This window comes from Thunnus thynnus, chromosome 4 (genome assembly GCF_963924715.1).
Source record: "Thunnus thynnus chromosome 4, fThuThy2.1, whole genome shotgun sequence".
Taxonomy (NCBI): domain Eukaryota; kingdom Metazoa; phylum Chordata; class Actinopteri; order Scombriformes; family Scombridae; genus Thunnus; species Thunnus thynnus.
The window spans coordinates 11,247,717-11,266,489 of record NC_089520.1 but is presented as its reverse complement, the minus strand read 5'-3'; the positions used below and the strand labels follow the sequence as shown (position 1 = coordinate 11,266,489).

Here is an 18,773-nt window from a genome sequence, read left to right as displayed (position 1 = left end):
AGCACACTTGTAAAGATAAATTAAATGTTTCTTTTCAAACGGGTTTGCTCTCTTTAATGTTATGTTATCAATTTCATTCAATTGTGGCTGTTCACTCAAAGCCAGTAAATTTGTTTCTAAATGTGCACTTAATTAAGAACTCAAAGCACACTAATTAAATACAGCCGGCTTTAGAGTCAGAACTGGCAAGTTCCACAGTAGATGCCCACCACAAGCTTCTCTTTTTTCTTTTTTTTTCCTCCACAGCACATGTTGTTGAAAGAGGTAAAGAAGACAAAGCTCCTCTCAAGCTGCTTTATGTTTTCAATTGTACTCTCCTTTGCCTGCCCAAGGCCTCCTCTTCATTTTGTCAAAACATAATTTGTTTGGTTCTTTTATGTAATTTACTGTTATAATACTGTTACTTCATCACACCCCCTGCCCACAGTACTGTTTTTGGAAGTCAGTGATGCTGTCTGGAGAGATGATATTAAATATGTCTGGCCTTAAGCTCTTATGGCTTTCTTTTCATCACAGTCCGCCCTGTTAATCATTTAAAGTGCCCTCTGGATATTTACACCTTTGAAGATGGCACTAAGTGCTATCAAATGGTTTGGGAGGAGTTAGTGAGCAAACACGCAGCTGCAGAGCTAGTGAAAACAACTTTTCAGAGAAGGATTTTTATTGCAAACACTAACGCACACATAACACTTGTAGGCTGAATGTCATCAATTCTTTTGTGTGGGAATGTGTGGGTATGTAATAAAAAGGGCAATACTCACGGTGAGATGAAGTTGATCCGTCCAGTGGCCAATGATTTTGTACTCAGCCGTTCGGTTTCGGATCTGGTATTGGTAGATCTCGTAGCGCCCGGGGGCATCTCCGTTTTCGTTGAAGAGCACTGGGTTGCCAGCTATGCCTAAATGAGAAAATAATCACACTATTTACTGCACGTTTATTGAGCTATTTTCTGTGAAGGGAGCATGAATCTGTGAAAGCAAACTAATGTGTTGTCATTGTTACTGCAGTTATTACAGTTATCATTCTGGTACATTAGAAACCAAAATGATGCTTGTGAATCTGCAACATTTCTTCTTTTTAATTCTCCAAGATGGCTAAGAAAATGTTCCCAACTACTGTGTCTGCGAGAGATGAAACATCTCTCATGGTAGGTATACTGTATACTCTAGGAATTAAGTTCATACTGGGTGATTTAGTGTGCCATTATGTTGCAAGGTGGAAAGTATGTGTAGTGTGGAGTATCAGGGTAGTGAATGGGCATGAAGCACGTCTGACTTTCATGCCGGAGATCTGAGTTTATGTCCCATCATATACCAACAATTAATGCAGTTTCTTTTACCATCACCAAGATCTTACCTAGTCAGATTCAAATTTCTGATTATTTCAGGGGTTAACAATCACTCATCAAGCACTTTATTAGGAACATCTGTGCAGCCTAATGTGATCCAATACAACAGCTCTGCCATAAATTCTACTTATATAAAGCTTATACATTTTCAGTTTTTGTTGACATTGTCAGAAAGGTGATAATTCTACTTTATGTTTATTATTGAGGTTGTAGTGGGTGGTGTTGGTGTACTGGAGTGTATGTATGTTAATGGGCTGGACAAAATAATTAGGAACACATTTCAATGTAATGCACTCCAGTTTACCACCAATAAACAAAGTAGAATTATCACCTTGCTGACCATGTCAACAAAAACTGAAAATGTATAAGCTTTGTGAAAGTAGAATATGTGGCAGAGCTGTTGTATTGGATTGCATTAGATTGCACAAGATGTTCATAATAAAGGGCTCAGTGATAGTCGGTCTAGTGTTTTACTCATTGACATCTGTTTCCATCAACTGGAGAAACAATTGGGCAATCATTGCAGGCTTGCAGGGGGGATTAAGAATGTGGATATTATCTTCCTACATAGCTCATACAACCATGAAAAAAGTGACAGAAAACGGCTACAAAAATGGTGACAAGCATGAAACAAGATTGATGGAGCTGCACAAGGTTTTGTACAACACTGTCTCAAACAGAAACCAGCTAACATGAAAATTATGCCAGGCTGAATAAATTAAAGGACACAAAAAGGCTATTCAGTGTAGATCTTACACTAACCTTAAATAAGTGTTTTAGTCTTCTAACCTTAGTGAAGCTGTAGTTGTTATGTGCAAATATTGTAGAAAGATGTTATTTTTAAATGTTTGCAACAGCCATTAAACTGGACTGCGTGCTTATAAGGCCTTTGGACAATTAAAAATGAGATATTACACAACTGGATAACTACAGGAGGTCCAGCTTCAACTGACCCCCTCCTGACCTCAAACACTTTTCTCATAGTTCATGCTGTCTGCAGAGGTGTCCTCTGCTTTATCATTGTGATAACAATGTATAATAATGTATTCCTGTGTGCCATTTTAAGACAAGCTGTAATAATGTGTCACAAAGAAAGCACACCAAAGATTTCTCTGTATGCTATCCCCAATGGAAACTAGATGAGCCACACTCCCAGTTCAGCAAATGTTTAATCACGGTAAAATGTGGAAAGGTTCTCCTCAGAGGGAGAACAAGGGAACTTCATGTCTAATTGCTTTTCCCATCAACTTTCACAAACATCCAGACCTTCAAACACTGATTAAAGCTGTTCTGCAAAGCCTTTTTTTATGCAACAGCTGGTTTGTTATCAAGTCTCCCAATACACAATGAGCATCCCAGTTAAGAAAAAATGGGTAAACGTGGCCAATTGCTAATGATGGATTTCTGCTGATGAGTTTTTCTTTTCTTGCTCTTTGTTTCGATGCTGAAGGATGCAGTGCCCTAATCCACATCTCGATGAGTCAGCCCTGCTGGATTACGGCATTACTGTTTTACTCAGCCTTGCCTCTGTGACAATGCCGCCCACATCACATAGCAGTTAGTGATCATGGGAGGATTACAGTGACTTTATGAAGCAGAGAAAAATTATATTTATATAAACATATTAAGCACATCAAAACTGTCAGGAATCTGTCAAATTTTCTATGAAAGATTTTAATCGTACCAAGTTTTTTTTTTCTCCCTTTTCTCCAATTTCTAGAGCTTTTATAAGAGCTTTGAAGCGGTCTGCCTTCCATTGTCACTCTTGGGGTTATGTGCTCCAGCTTGTAAGTTCACACATGGACACCGCTATTGCTGAAAGAGGAAAATGGACCTCTTCAAGAGAATAATGCAGCAACACTACCAGCATAACACTGCTGATACGATTATATTTAACAGCTTTTGGTCATGCCTGCTTTTTAAATTATGGTATTTTCATAGACTGACAGCTCTTTTACCACAGCTTTGAGCTACTGTAAATTTGCTTCTGCATGAACACATTACACCTATTACAACTGCTCATTTTAGTGATGCCAGGATTTTTAAAATAATTCTTTAAAAATAAGGCCATACAAAACCTGTTTATTGTGTACCTAATGTAAAATCATAGAGGCCTAATCTAGATGTTTAAACCATGTAATTTACAGGTATATGTTTGTATACTGTATAATTGAATAGGTTGACTTGTGTTTTTTTTTCTTTTGGTTATTTTTTTGTGTGTGTAATTGCCATAACTGATAATTTAAGATATGAGCCCATTTTAGTCCTGCGTTTACAGACATCAGTGATAGAAAAACTTCAACAAACTAATAGTTTAAGTAATTAGTTGTTGTCTAGTGGTAGTCCTTGTATTAAAAGACCTGTTAATCAATTGAGGAGTGTGTTATTGAATTTTGGTTTGATCATAGATTGTGCCTTTAATATTATCCACTGTCTTTTCAACCACATTCTCCTCATTTTTCTTCTGTTTACAGGTTGATAGAGACTGTTCATGCCCCACCCAGATCATGAAAGCTTTTTGCTGTTACTACATCAGGTGTTGGGTGCATCTTTCCTGGAAAAATCATCACAGGTAAAATTGTGACAGCAACGACAGCAGTTTGAAATAAATCAAAGACGACTGTAATTAGTTACAGCAACAATAACCACCATGATATCCTGAAGTGCTTTGTGACTTTTACCAACCTGAAAGAATAAATGAAAAATATAAAGGATGAGGTGGCTAATAACTGCTAATTGAAGAAGCAGCCACCGCTTTAGAGAGCTGAACGTTGCCCACGAGCATCCTCGTGCCTTTCATACTCAAACAGAAATGTATATGAAAGTGTGTGCTAGATAATATACATAGAACAAATAAACACACATTAATGATCACTGTATGACACTAACATGAAACACTGAATGCATGTTTCTAATCGCTGATTATTAAAAACAAGCAAACAAAAAAACAGCTCATAGAAAGACTGCTAACTCTTACTTTGAAATGCGGAAATGACATCGTCAGCAGGCGATCACTTGCTATCCGAAAATGGCCGAGTGATAAGTATGGATTTTCGTTCAGACTGGCGGAAAATTTGTTTCAAAACTATGTGTGTGTAAAAAGCAAATCCACACGCGTAGAACTGAGATCCACAAATATTTTTTCGATTCACAAATAAAAACTGAGTTCACAAATGTCTGTTGGAAAGTTGTAAATGTTAGGAAGATATTCACAAATGCTTTTCATTTATTTGCAAATTAATTTAATGTACTCACAGATATTTTTTTTTTTTTGTGGAATTTGTTTGTGTATTTGCAGATCCGTTTTATATTTGCAAAATATTTTTGAGAGTTTACAAATCTTTTTTTTTGTATTTGTGGAAGGTGTTTATATTTACAGATTACACATTTACACACAGATTGTCGATCTGTTCACACAAATCATAATGAAACAAATCTATCTCCATAGCTTTACGTCTTAACTAATCAGGTGTTATCACAGCAGAATGAGAGTTTCTGTTGTCTTGAGTTCTGTCCTTTAGATGCAACTTCAAGAGTTCTACATTTTGACACATTAGATATTGTCAGATGATACAGTATCATGTGCTGGCACGACACACCACACATCTCCAGTGGTAAGTATAAAGGTTTCTTCTTCTTCTTTGGAACTGAAATGACACATTAAGGGACTACGGGGGAATACTGCCTGGGGTCTCTGTCACTCTTCCAGAGGCAGTGGTGTGTCCTCTTCATTAAGAGTGAGTAGAGTGGTGCATTCTGAGGCAGTACGGTCAATGTTTGAGTTGCAGATGAGGAATTAGGCCTGTCATGTGGCAAAAACTGCTTGTCTAAACAGTCTGCTCACTAGTCAGGGGCATAATGAGTTCCACAGAGGCCTCTGGCACTGCTGCAATGTGCTGTGCACTAATGTGACGAGGTGGCCTAAAGTCGCACATGTGTGTACTGCAGGCTACTCGTTTGTTCATTGCTTTGTGCATGCACCAGGAGCTTTGGGGTTAATTAAGTACTTGTGGTATTGTCCCCACCCCCTTCCTATTCCACTGCTCATACACACCTTAAGAATTATCAGAGTATGATTATTAATCCAACATGTGCTTGTTCTGCATGGATGCACAACTGGGACACCTTGGTGAATGGCAGCACAGCTTGCTGCCTTCTACACCGGTCATTAACTCTTAATGAACTGTATGCAGGCAAGTCATGCTGAATTTACCATGGATCCACTTCACTCTTGAAGTGTTTGTGTGTTACCTTCCACTCTGTCAATGGCATGACATGTGCATGATTACTCATGCATAGTATATAAGCCTTTGCTATCTACAAGTGTTCTCTAACTGCATTTAAAATGTTATAAGCATACAAGTGTCATTATATTTAAAAAATATCTATCAAAGGTTTTAATTGAAATAAACATAATGCATGATGGTTTTGAGTCCACAAATTACAGAGTAAGGATACTCAAATAAAGGCCAGTCGCTAATAAAGTGTGGCTAAAACACACTGAGGAGAGGTGTAATTACCTGTACTCGAATTGCTAACATGGTAAATATAGCATAATGTTCATTTCCACAGCACTAATTCCATGTGTACAACAGATTTGTCACAATCCCCAATATGCTCTTCTCAGTTTCTCTTCTTAAACATAAATATTATCAATTCATTCCAATCACCTCCACTCTGCTGTTTTTGTGGGTGCAATAAAAGTTAAAGGTACACTGTACAGTTTTTGACCTCTAATTGTGCTATGGAGCAGGGGTTTTTTTGCGTGTTTGAGTCACCAGCGAAATACAGACCTGCCAGTGGTTTCCTGTGACAGACAGGGGGCGATAACATGCAAAGAAATGCAGCGGACAGGGAGGAAGACGACTGCAAGATAGTAAACGTGGATGTCAACAATACAATGATTTAAAATGCTTCTGCAGTTGAGGTAAATGAATGCTCTAGACACTATTTGAGAATTTACCGCACCTGTCTTGCTTTTTTGTAGTTGCACATCTATACACTATAAAGCAGGCTTTGGGTTGGTCCTTTATGGTCACAAAAGTTGATGCTACTCTAAAATGAATCGGCTTGATATTGAGGACTCTCCACTATTACCATGTGTGATACAGACCATTTTTTGTGAATAACAGGGGCTGTGTGTCATGACAGTGAAAGGAAAACAGACATTTTACATTAAGCAAAAAACATGTCAACTGGAAACATCTTTTGAGTTACACAACAATGAGGACTTTACACATCCTTGAGAAGAGAGAGAGGTGTGGAGAAATGGAAAACCTTTAGTGCTTGCCTTTATTTCGCACTCATAACTGCTGTCCCTGGTGAGAATGATGGCTGACATAACAAAAACACTTTTGCCCCTGATGTGATCACAAGATACATGAAACACAGATGGGAAGCTTTGTTCAACTGTGGCCTATTGAAGTCTGAACGACTCTTAGACACATTGAATGCAGAGGTGGGAGCAAGGAAGGAAGAAGCTCTAAAGAGTGTCGAACAGTGCATAAAGATGGACTGGAGGTGTTTGATTCTTCTGCTTTGTTGGACGCAGCTTTGGCTGCTGTTGACTGATCGGAAAATGAACAATTGTAAAGTTGATTTGGAATAAGGAAACAGCTACAACTTTAGACACATCTGTGTGGAAAAATATGATGGGAGAACAAGTAGAACCGCTTGAGAAAGTAAACGTGAAATATCCCAGCCAAGCAAATACCTTTGTCACATTACTTTTCATCAGTTCTAAAAGGTTATCTGTCATCAGCTAGCTTACAGTCTCTGCTGTTGAAACCCTGAGCTATGGTTTTGTGCCAACTTACTATGAGCCTCTAATTTGAACTGGGCATTGGTTTTTAAGAGGCTCTTTGACATTTTGACCTTTAGTATCAGCTGTGCTCCATTACAATATGTGTGCAACCGAAGACAGACGCTACATCTGCTACAGATACAGTCATACTGGACTCTGAGAGCTGTGCAGCTCTTCAGAGAAAGAAATGTGAATTATTTTTAGCAGATGTCCACTAAAACTGCTGACAATAAACAGAAATGTGTAGCAATAGATTCTCGCTGGCTCGTTCTCAAGAATGATTCATCACAACAACAAAATGACCTACTTTTACATAAATATCTGTCAATTGCTATTTGTAAGAAAAAAAAGGAACGACTGCTTTGTGTGTCTACTGGTGCGTGGCATACTAATATCATAATACAGAGATAAATATTGTCTGAAAATATAATACACAGTCCAGCAAGTCCAGTCTCAGCGGTTAGATTGGTTTATGTATCTGGGCAAGTTCAATATACTGCTGTATGCTGATGCAATTAGATGGAGTGTAGTGTAACCTCAAGGCAACCCCTCTGGTTAGATGGTGGTACAACATTAATACGGTTTGCTTGGTTAGAAAAAAATTCAGCTCTAAAGAGCTTACTGCACTGTAGCTTCATGTCCCTGTTTGAAGGTTTAAAACCCTGTTGAAGCCACTTTAGAAAGAGCACCACTCAGTCCTCATTGTGCCACCGATCTCATTTTTAAAAAAAACTCTGATTTCTATTGTTGCATTTATTTTCTGATGTTAAACATGAACACTGGAATGTATTTTTTGCATTATTTTATTATTTTACAGTGACTATGTCTTTTTCTTCTTCTTTTTTTAACCATATTATTGTTTTATTTGTTCCTAAACACTTAACAGAAGAAATTAAGGTTGTCACAAAGTAGTTGCATGTAAAACTTCTACTATATATATTTATTTATTTATTTATTTATTGGATGGAATAACATACTAGCACATTCATTCCTATGCAATAATATAAACCTCAGTTATCCAGGCATGGACAAAAAGATATAAAGGTTTAGAGAATACAAAAGAATACAGTATACAAAAGCTTTCTTACAACAGACCATGAGAACCTCTGAACCCAACATATTGCATGTAGTAAACAGCAGTTGTTTTTCCCCCATATGTTATTGGATTCTGAGCAGCTGAGCTGGTGCAGTTGGGTGTTAAGGGCATCTTAATGGTTGCTGTTGAAGGAGTCTGTTTACTTCCCAGCAAGTCCTTGGATTCTAATCAGCAGCTTTCAACTGACAAAACCGGTTAGTAAGGGCTGAACAAATGTTGAATATTATGTAAAGGGACACTGTCGGGACACAATTATCCCCATTCACAAGCTGAGAGGTACATTGCCACAGTTAAAAGTGTTTATTTGATTCTATACACACTCTGAAACTGAACTGACCCTAGACACTGGGTTGTCTTTATAGTGAAAATGATTCTAACAGAGATAAAAGAGATTATATATCAAGCTATTTTGCTAAATATATCTATACAATATCAATACAGGTCTATCACCCACTGTATATTTGTAATTTTTCATGAAGTGGCTGCTTTAAGTATGAATAAGAAAGAAAAAGTTTGGCTATATTTCCATCACAAACCAGATAAACAGACTGAGGCTACAATCATATTACATGCTGAAGTGGCCCAAATTGCCTCCAAGTGAACGGTTCTTTTCACGGAAGTGTGAACAAACCAAATCTGATTTTTTCATATCAGATTTGGGCTATTTGCATGTGTGGTCCTAGATCTGATTCATATTCAATTCCTGGCTATACAACAGCTGTCAGAATGGTCAGATCAGAATGCATTTGGGTTTTTTAACGTCTTACTTCTCTGCACACACGCATATTGCCTGTGGTCATCATTCAGTGTCGGCCCGGTAAAAATAAACATCCTCATCATCTATATTGTCAGCCGTCCTCCACAACAAATAATCCTGGACATGTATCCTAGCAGAGGCAAGTGATCCATGTTTACAATTTGACATAAATTACATTATTGTTGTTATTTAATGCATGAGGCTCACATTTCAGTTAAATCTGTGCATGGGTGGCAGTTTAGGACCTCAACAGTGTTCACACTAGAGCTGGATACATATCACATACAAACATGTACGTGAACCATCAACACACAAAGATCGGATCTGACCAAAAAATCGGAATTGAGCAATAAGTCCTCTAATGTGAACGTGTTTTAATTTTCCTCTCATTTCATTTATTCAGTTCATGTCCATTCATGTTAATGTCAGAGTCATATCTGTTCCCCCAGTTACAGTCAACACATACTTAACATTTTTCATGTTGTTTGAGGAAATATTCAGATTTTAAAGTTTCTTCGGTGATTTCTGTAAGATGACTTACAACAACCCATACAGCAGCATCAAACTCATTCACGCTTGTCACCAAATTTGAGGCGGCTTTTTTGTTGCTTTTTTCATGAATATAGCTAGGCAGGTGATTAGCTATATAGAAGGATGATGTCTCTGATTTATTCTGATTGGGTGATTGCTCCTCCGCGAGGTGAAATGGCTGTCAAAAAGTATAGCAGCAGACATTTTTGAATTGCTGAACAAATCAGAGCTGTTGGGTGATTCAGAGGACAGGAACCAGGCTGGTCCATCACAACCATTATTATCCATCTGTACTGTAATTAGCACATGAACTGTATGACTGTATACAGTATGAGTTCAATGTCAATGGTGAATCATTTTAGGCATTTATATTAATTCACAAGAGCAATCTACACTTCAGAACTGCAAAAATAAACCAGTTGTGTAAAGAAAGAAGAGGAAATCAACCTAAACATTCCTAATGTACAACACAAGATTTATTAACAGTAGCATCCGCTCTTTAATAATAAAAATATCCCTGATCTTAAGTGATGTGAAAGCCTGCAAAAATTACCCATTTTGTTTTTCAAAAGGAAAATATTTTCTTTTACGTCTCACATATGAATTAATCATTGAATTGACATTCTGCCAATGTAACAAGTAGATATTAGAATGACAAATTAACTTGAAGAGCAGGAGTTAAAATGAATAATTTATCTGTACAAACACAGCATACTCAAGTCTCTATGAAAGAATTATAATTGTCTTAAATTGCTTTGCTTTAAAAAGGCAGTGTCTATATAATGAAACTCTGGATCACTAGTCTTTGTGTGTGAAAGCAGTTAATAATTAATATGCCAGTCATGGATGTGAACTTGACTGATAGCTGGGTATAGTGTAAGGCTGTAGGGAAGAAATGGAAAGTAGTTCATACAACAGAAGAAAGTAAGTAAGGTGTTAAAAGATGATGATAAAATGACGTCTAAATGAAGAAAAAAAATTCAAAACAGTCTGGTTGTGCCAGAAACATCTTTCAGATACCTTCATGGTAAAGTAATTAATATTAAATATTTTAGGTTGGTGGATTTAAAGCCTTTCAGTGTTGCCATTTGTACAATAATTTAGCCTTTTGTATAATTACAAACCTCTAAATGTACGCTAACAGTTTCAGTTTTTTCCCTTTAATGATAGTGAAATGATAAAGATAATTTGGAACCAGCTTGATTATTCATCGCAGCCTAACTGTATCCATAGCATAACACAGTAAACTGACACAGGATCTGTTCTAAATTATCCAATCACATCTCTGCTGAGATCTGGTGCAACAGTCACTGTCAGCACTCACAACCTCTTATTAACTCTTTGAGACTTCATTTCGCAGCTTTTGTTTGGTTTAACCATAAAACTATTTTGTTTTGTATGGTTATTCAAAATTCTGTACCTGTAACCTGTTTGCTTACATACTAAGATGGATAGTCCTGTGGGCTGCATAACAAGCACTAGTTGTAGTCAGAGTTAATTACAGTCAACTTGGTGGGCTTATGAATATACTGTGAACTGTGTTTTGACACAGACCGATATGAATATATGACAGTTTGGCCTGAAAAATGATGATTCTGGAGTCTTTGTACAATTATTTGGTTTTTGGCACTTGGCAACACTGTAGCCTTCAAACTTTAGTTTCTCTTATCATGATTATAGGAATGTGCATGTCAACCAAAATGTTTCAGAATTGAGAGTTTTAAAAAAAAAAAGAAAAGCTCTCATTACAATACCTCTTGAGTTGAGACAAATGTACAATCCAGTATTAATAAAACGTGACTGACCTGCAAAGTTAAGGCGGCGTATGTGCTTAAGCAGATGAGTTCCATTGATGGGATCCATTTTACCGCAGAGGCCCACCTTCCCTGGGCACAGCTCCTGGTGCATATTGTGCAGGGCATGAGCCATTGCATAGACTGCATCAATGACAAACTGCACTTTTCCTTCTTGCTCATAGTTTGAGTCCTTTCCTATCCGCTCCTGATCTGTAAGACACATAGACAGACTCAATTTAGACACATAATATGCACATACTGTACTGTCAGTGTGTGATTTTGTAGTTACAGGCATTTAAATTGTGAAAAGTGAACCCCTTTGTGGTCACTCATTTGGCTCATTGTTAACCAGATCAAGAGTGAGGTTGAGTCCATTCATGTTGTTAAGCAACAGTAAGAGAAAGTGAAAAAGATTTAAGAAGTTGATTTAAAAAACTCAATCCAGAAAAAGATCTGTAATTCTATCAGCCACATTATGTAATCAAATAAAATTTATTCACTTAGACTCAATTGGTTTCTTTGAGTGGGACCAGCACAAAGAATTATCTACTCATGAGTTTTTCCCTGACCTTAGTTTAAAAGTAGGCTGATGATGAAGCAGAATATTTACTGCTTCTTCAGGACACCTAATATGCACTAAATTTTCAAAAAAAAGATTTTGAAAAGAGCATCTTGAAACTCGATTAAAAAACAATTTGAAGATTCTACCTGTGTTTGCCAACAGCCACTAAAACTGATCTTTTCAACACGTCTCTCCTGTGTCACCTCCAATTTGGAAAGCAGCTCAGGTCGGACAAGACAATTTTGTGCAAAACCACCTGAACCTTCTAAATGGAGGGTGTGGCGTCACTCCAAAAGGCATCTAGAAGAAAATGCATTGCTCTTCTCTGAGTCTTATTCTGCCTCTTGCAATTAGCTAGAAGGTAAATATCTGGATCGCTGCAGAGGAGCAAATCAATTCCAATATCTGGAGTGCAAGGTTTTCTCCTCTGGGAAATCTCATCAGTTAAAAACAAAAACTCTTTCTTGTCTCTCCAGCAGGAATACATGGATTTCCCTCTGAGTGATTTTGTAAACATTAGGTCTTGGACTTACATGCCAATGCCATTAATTACTACCTATATGCCTTGTGCCATTTTCCATTAGAAACATAAAAAAAACTGGCATATTCCCATTTGATTGAATCAGATAATCCTGACCTGCTTGACAGAATGTCCAAATGTCAATTCAGTCCTTTCTTGCAGGATGTATTTATAAGCCAATACAGTGAGGAATTAGAGATGCAGGAAACGGAGACGGGACAATGATAATCCGCTCATAGGCTCAGTGTAATAACTTGTGATAGGAGTTTATTAATCCTGGCTCAGGTTATTCCATAGGTTTTTGTAACTGCTAATTGCTATGAGGAGGTGGGCTCTAAGAAGGAGATACAACATGTCAATCTTAACTTCTCTGTCCTCCTCACAAGCCTCAAATCTTAAAGCTGCCTCCATGTTACTCTGCTGCATGTGGAAAAGAGATTTAAAAATGCAGGTGTGTTCATATAGATTAACAGTAGACTAATTACCAGGGATGAGCTAATGATAGAGCTGCATATATTTATATACCTGCCAAATGGAATTCAGTTAAGCTTTGCCAGTTAACAGGCACACAACACAGCGGGGGGGATCTGCTGAGTTTAAGTTTGAAGAGGAATATTTCAGAAATAATAGCTATACTGTTGGGCGCAAAATTACCTGACATGTGGAGCTGTTGAACTGGATTGCTTGCCACCACTTTATGAATAAATGTGAAACAGTGGGACCTGAAACAGTGGGTTAGATTTACACTAAATTAGGTTTGTAAAAGTAGCTGAGAAGCTGGATGTACATTCAATATTTGGTGACATTTGGATAAAGCGCCTGTTCCCAATCAGAAAATACAGATTAATGTAAGAAATAAATAAATGTAAGGTTTTTGATTGTAAGATACTCAGTTAGGGAGTTATGAACAACAATATATTTGCCTTTATCATAGTTAAATGTTAAAGATCCTCTCCAGACATGTTTAAAGACAGAAAATCTGCAGTTTTGAATAATAATCTAATATGTTTTTTTTCCACCAAAAAACGTCCATTACCTTGTTAATTTTTTTTTTAAATGAGAGCTATTACTATGTCGTTGAAAAATCATGTGCAAATACAATGTTGGACCACGATTGGCTCCAAACTAATTGTGATGTCACAAATCAGGCTCGTAGATACATGCCTTAAACTGAGATCTGCACAGTGGAGCTCAAACGTACAAGTGAAGTGACAATAATGTCCCCATTGTTGTCTCAATTTACTCGTTAGATCTGCAAATAGTAAGTAAGTAAAGCTTTATTTATATAGCACTTTTGAAAACAGTGTGAACAGTATGACACCACGAAACTTCTACTGTAAATACATGTTCAACTCAGTACCTCATTAACCTACTTAATGTTTCCAAAACATGGCTGGTATATTATTACCATAATTAACCATATTCATTACCTTACTTGTGGTGTAATATTAAGTTATTTCATTAATTATTCTGATATTTTGAATGTTTTCTTTATTTTGTAGTAGCCTTTCCATCCCTCATTGCTTTTATTTAATGTAATTCTGTATACCTTGTCTTGAGTCTTAAGGAGAGTATATGTATAAGCTTTTGCTTCCTACCTCTCCTGTATAAGGTTGTTTATTTTAAATTCATGCAGAGCTGAGTACATGTAGGTAAATGTGTGTTTGTAAATATATGAATGTCTTTGAGTACATATCAAATTTTTAAATATTTTATAAAAAAAATGTATTTTTTAATTTAGCAAGCAAATAAATAAAAGACTTAAATTTTCATGTATATCCAGTTTCAAACAAATATACCATATATTTTTTTCATTTACTGTCAGTGTAGCAGCTGTTGGCACTGAGGGAAAGCAATTTGTGTAAACAAATGTTGAACAACTGTCATAAAAATGATAAATTCATGAACTACGGTGCAAGTAAAAACCCCACCTTACCAAACAATAACAATAATAGTAATAGTAATATATAGGAGGTCTGTTGTTTCAGGAGTATGTGGTTGTCTTTTCTGTTTATTGACTTTTGTTGACGTTTTGGACGTGTGGATACTAGCGCTCCATATCCAAACATTTGGTAACAGATAGTCATTTATCATGCAACTTTTGTCCCCTTAAGGTTCAAGCAATTTTCTGTAGCCACTTCAATCTGAAAGAGCGCTAGCCCCCAAATCAGTAGAGGTCTCCTTCTGTCAGCCATCTTTCATTTGCTACATCTTGAGCTCCTCGCTGCAGACCAGAGGCATTTTAATGTCTCCGATTATCTCATGAGCTTTTGAAATGCATGAATTATTGTTGGAGGTTACAGCTCAGTAATTAAGGGCCACAGGGCGTTGATTGGACAGAGATTGTCACAGTTTGGCCGACATGCTTATGCCATGGGGAATCCTGCGAGCCAGACTTGGTGTGAGAGTGATATTTTTCTTGCAGGCTTGGCAGGCCACCCACGCTAACTTTGTATTGTCTCTTGTCCATAAGACCATTTCCCTTTTTCCCACTGTCTCTCTCTCTAGCTTCATCCTCGCTGGCATTTTGGCCCTCTCACACACATTTTCCAGGCTGGCGTTTTGCTTTCAGAGAAATCCATTCATATTAAGTGAAGCAGTAGCAAAGTGTGGGTGTCTTCCACTCTGAGGTGTCACATGAGACATTTTGAGACCGTGTGTGTGGGCTCATTCCTTTGACCTTTTTTTTTTTCAGCTTGTGACTGGCCACAGGCCATCCAGTCTTTTTCTGCCAAGGCAGTTGGACTGCCTCTTAAATTAATCTGACACCAGAGCTACAGTATGTGCCCTACTCTTCCATTCCATCATTTGATGTATCATAATTTACAGCTAAAGCCGCTACAGTATTCACGTCTTTTTAGGGCTGGAATTAAACAATTAGTATTATAATCGATATATATTATAATATGTTTTCGAGTAATTGGTCATTTCAATAAAATGTCATAAAATTAATTAAATCTTAATTCTTATCATTTCAAATCTTAACATTTGAGATGCTGAAGTCATCAAATATTTGGCATTTTTCTTAATAAATGACAAACAATTAATTATTTTTGAAAGCTGTTGTCAATCGACTAACCATTTGATTCACAACATAATCGATAATGCTTTGATTAATTGTGTTCATATCAAAAACCATTATTTTAATTATAACTTGCAACATTCATGTCTTCAACTGTAAAAACTTGTAATGGCTGACTGTTGACATTACAATAAAGACAACTGTAGCCAGAAAATGTAGTCAGCTGTAATTAGTTAAGATTCATTCTCTGAGCTTGCCAAACTACAAACTCTTCTGTTATCTCATTAATATGATCTCTGCATGCCAACATCTGGAGTTTTTTATAGAAAATAATCACATTATAAATTACAATCACAATATTAGTTAGAAAAGTCACAATTACTCCCTCAATTATTTTCCTCTAATCACACAGCCCTGTTTAATTTCATCATGCAAAAGAAAATTTCTGTAACACACCAAACTGTTGAGAATGTACTGTTCACCACGTCTTACCCAGTGCATGCTGGGAAACGCTGCAGCCCCCTGCAACCCTGAAGAGGATAAGAGATTTGGAAAATAGATAGTTGGACGGAAAAGCAAAGCACATGCTTGCTTTATCTGCATTGCTGTGTTGCCTCCTGTTCCCACTGATCATTAATAAGCTGCAGAAATAGGGAGCCTATGAGACAGGTCCCTGCTCTACCTTACCTCTCCTTTCCACATTAATCAATATCAGTTTTACATCTCCTTCATTCACAGATAAAAGACAAGTCTCACTTCTTTCACAGTCACTCATGCCCTCCTTATCCTTTGATCACGCTGAGCAGTCTAACCCTCTCAGGACACTGATAATTCTGCAGCATGCCCCATGTGGTTCTCTCACAGCTGCCTCAGAGACAGAGCAAAGCTCTCCACCAGTGGAGAGGCACCAGGAGTGTCACACTTTAACCTCAAACAAATGTTGTGAGACTCCCTCTCCTCGTGCAGCAGAGCTGATAGTCAAGTTTAACACTAAAATGCCTGTAATGAGAAAGGCAAGTGACTGCTTTATACAAGTGCCAACTGCATTCACCTCTACTGCAGTGAGATTCCTTACCATCCTGATTTGCTATGAGTCATAAAATCAACCCCCTGCAACAAGGATTTTAAAATAAAAAATGTAAAGTACATAAACGTTTACAGTACATCATTAAAGGATCATTTACTTTTACTGTATATTATCCTTTATTTTTTAATGTCTTACATTTTAGTGATCACTTGACTCAATTATTTGGTTGATTGTTTAGGTGTTGTACATTTAATTATCAGATTAATGAGCGTTCAATGGTAGATTAAGTTTTATCCAAGCTGTAGTAAAAAAAAATCAGTTTTATTTTCATCATTTTATATTAAGTGATATGTAGTCATCATTTGTAAGCCCTCTTGTCTTGCTTGTTTACAAACTGCAAATAAAACTGTAATCAAGTCTCACACTTTGAAGCAGCCCATGTTTATTTTAAAGGATAAGGTTGCTGATATTCTATATTCTTCTGAATGTCAACAGATCCCATGAAAAGAGCAAAACCAACAGTGACAGGTATCCTGTAGGGCTGTGCCATATTGTATTGTTCAAGATAATGCTGGTATAATTCTTAAAATGATTTTTAAAAATTAATATCATGATAATGGCAATATTCCGACTTGACATAATGACATCATACTGTTACTTTTGAGTTCCTAAATACACCATCTTGATGTCGTTAATACTAGTGCACCAAACTGTCTGAGAACTGTCCTCAACAGATGCATTATGTACTCTTGTTTGAGTTATGTTTGTTTAAAACCAAGGTGCCTGGCAGTTTAAAGAAATTACTGAGCCTTTTAGAAAAATTAAACTATATAATCACGACCCGTTTTTAAAGATTTACATCTTCAGTAGGAACAAATGAACCTGAGTGCCGCAGACAGGATAGGGATGCCAGAAAGTAATGAATGACTAATACATTGCTGGTTTTGTTTTTCGTGAGATTTGTAAACCGTTATATACTGGTTGGGTCAAATTTGACCCATTTTGACATTTGAAAGCAATAAAATCATTCTAAATTATACTCTTTAAGCCTGATATTTGATAAGTTTTCCTGAAGTGGCCTAGAATATACAAAAATGGAAATATTTCAAAATTATTTACTTTTTGGCACAGTTGGTATAATGTTTTACACATAGAGGGTGTTCTGGGTCAAAATCAAAGACTCGTATTTATTCAAAGGGGTGGTAAAGAGTGGTTATGGACAACCTTGAAACAGTGAAACTATAGATTTGTGTGTATATTTTGTGTGTATGTGTGTATTTTTGTCATTGGGACAGTGGGACAGAGTTTAAGGAGGACCTTGCCACAATCACGAGAACTGCCCATGTTCCCACCATATTGCTACACTTGCCAGGGTTCCCACCGGGTGAGCATCTGCACCTGCAAACAAGCCTATACAAAGTAACAAATCAAACCCATCAATTCCCAGGCAACCAACATAGTGGTTGCCCAACATAGTCCTCCCTATAGTGAAGGGCAGCTTTTGTAGGACTATAAAAAGTACCTGAGCCCCTATTTCACTGATTTTGTGGATCCCTTATTCCAATCTTGCCCTGATTAATCTGTAGCCCCACAGTCAACTTCACAAGGGGACAAAAGAGAGCGAGATGCAACTTTTGCACAGCAAAAAAGGACTGTAAACGTAATGTTTTTTGCAGTTTTGTTTGTTTGAAATTTACAAACCAGTTTGTTGTTTTGTTTTATGACCAATACATTCAATGCAGAGTTGATTGTGTATAGCTGATACAAAAGGAGGCCATGTGGTTTACAGGCAGTATTGATTGATGGTTTTAAAGGTTATAATGAAATCTACTATTCAAAAATGTTGTTGCATCCTTCACTTTCAATGAAATTTATAGAAATAAGTCTGGCTGTTCTCCTGATTTAGATAACATGAGGACCCTAAATGATCACTGTCAAATTTTATTGTAAAACTTCAGCACTATACATTTTGACGTACTGTATTATTAATCTGCATTTACAGATTTAACTTAATTTAACTTGGCTGAACTTATTTTTTTTTCACTATGCTGTTTTCTTACAAACTAATATAGATACTTGTTATTCTCAGTGACCTTCCATATTATGTCTCTAGGGATAAGATGCACATAACTCTCTTTAGATTCAAGATCAAAAGTTTATGTTTGCACAACAGCAGAAATATACATAAACCATCTTTGTGCCAATTTTATAAACCCCTGTGTACACACTGTTCCATATTCTACATCTCAGTTATAGTGAAACAGTTAACAAGTGTTGCGAGCATTATGCAGGGTGCTGATCAGGCGGCACG

The 18,773-nt window shown here is 36.9% G+C and overlaps 1 protein-coding gene across 4 annotated transcripts in view; it reads right to left on the bottom strand.

Moving 5' to 3' along the window:
• The window catches only part of LOC137181157 (metabotropic glutamate receptor 4-like), a 166,731-nt gene that overhangs the window by 14,112 nt on the left and 133,846 nt on the right, over positions 1-18,773 (bottom strand). For all 4 annotated transcript variants that reach the window (XM_067586602.1, XM_067586603.1, XM_067586605.1 and 1 more), the window contains 2 exons: positions 11,341-11,541; positions 762-898 (listed from right to left, as the gene is read on the bottom strand). In XM_067586602.1, coding sequence (XP_067442703.1) covers positions 762-898; positions 11,341-11,541 — 338 coding nt within the window. The remainder of the gene's footprint in view (positions 1-761; positions 899-11,340; positions 11,542-18,773) is intronic.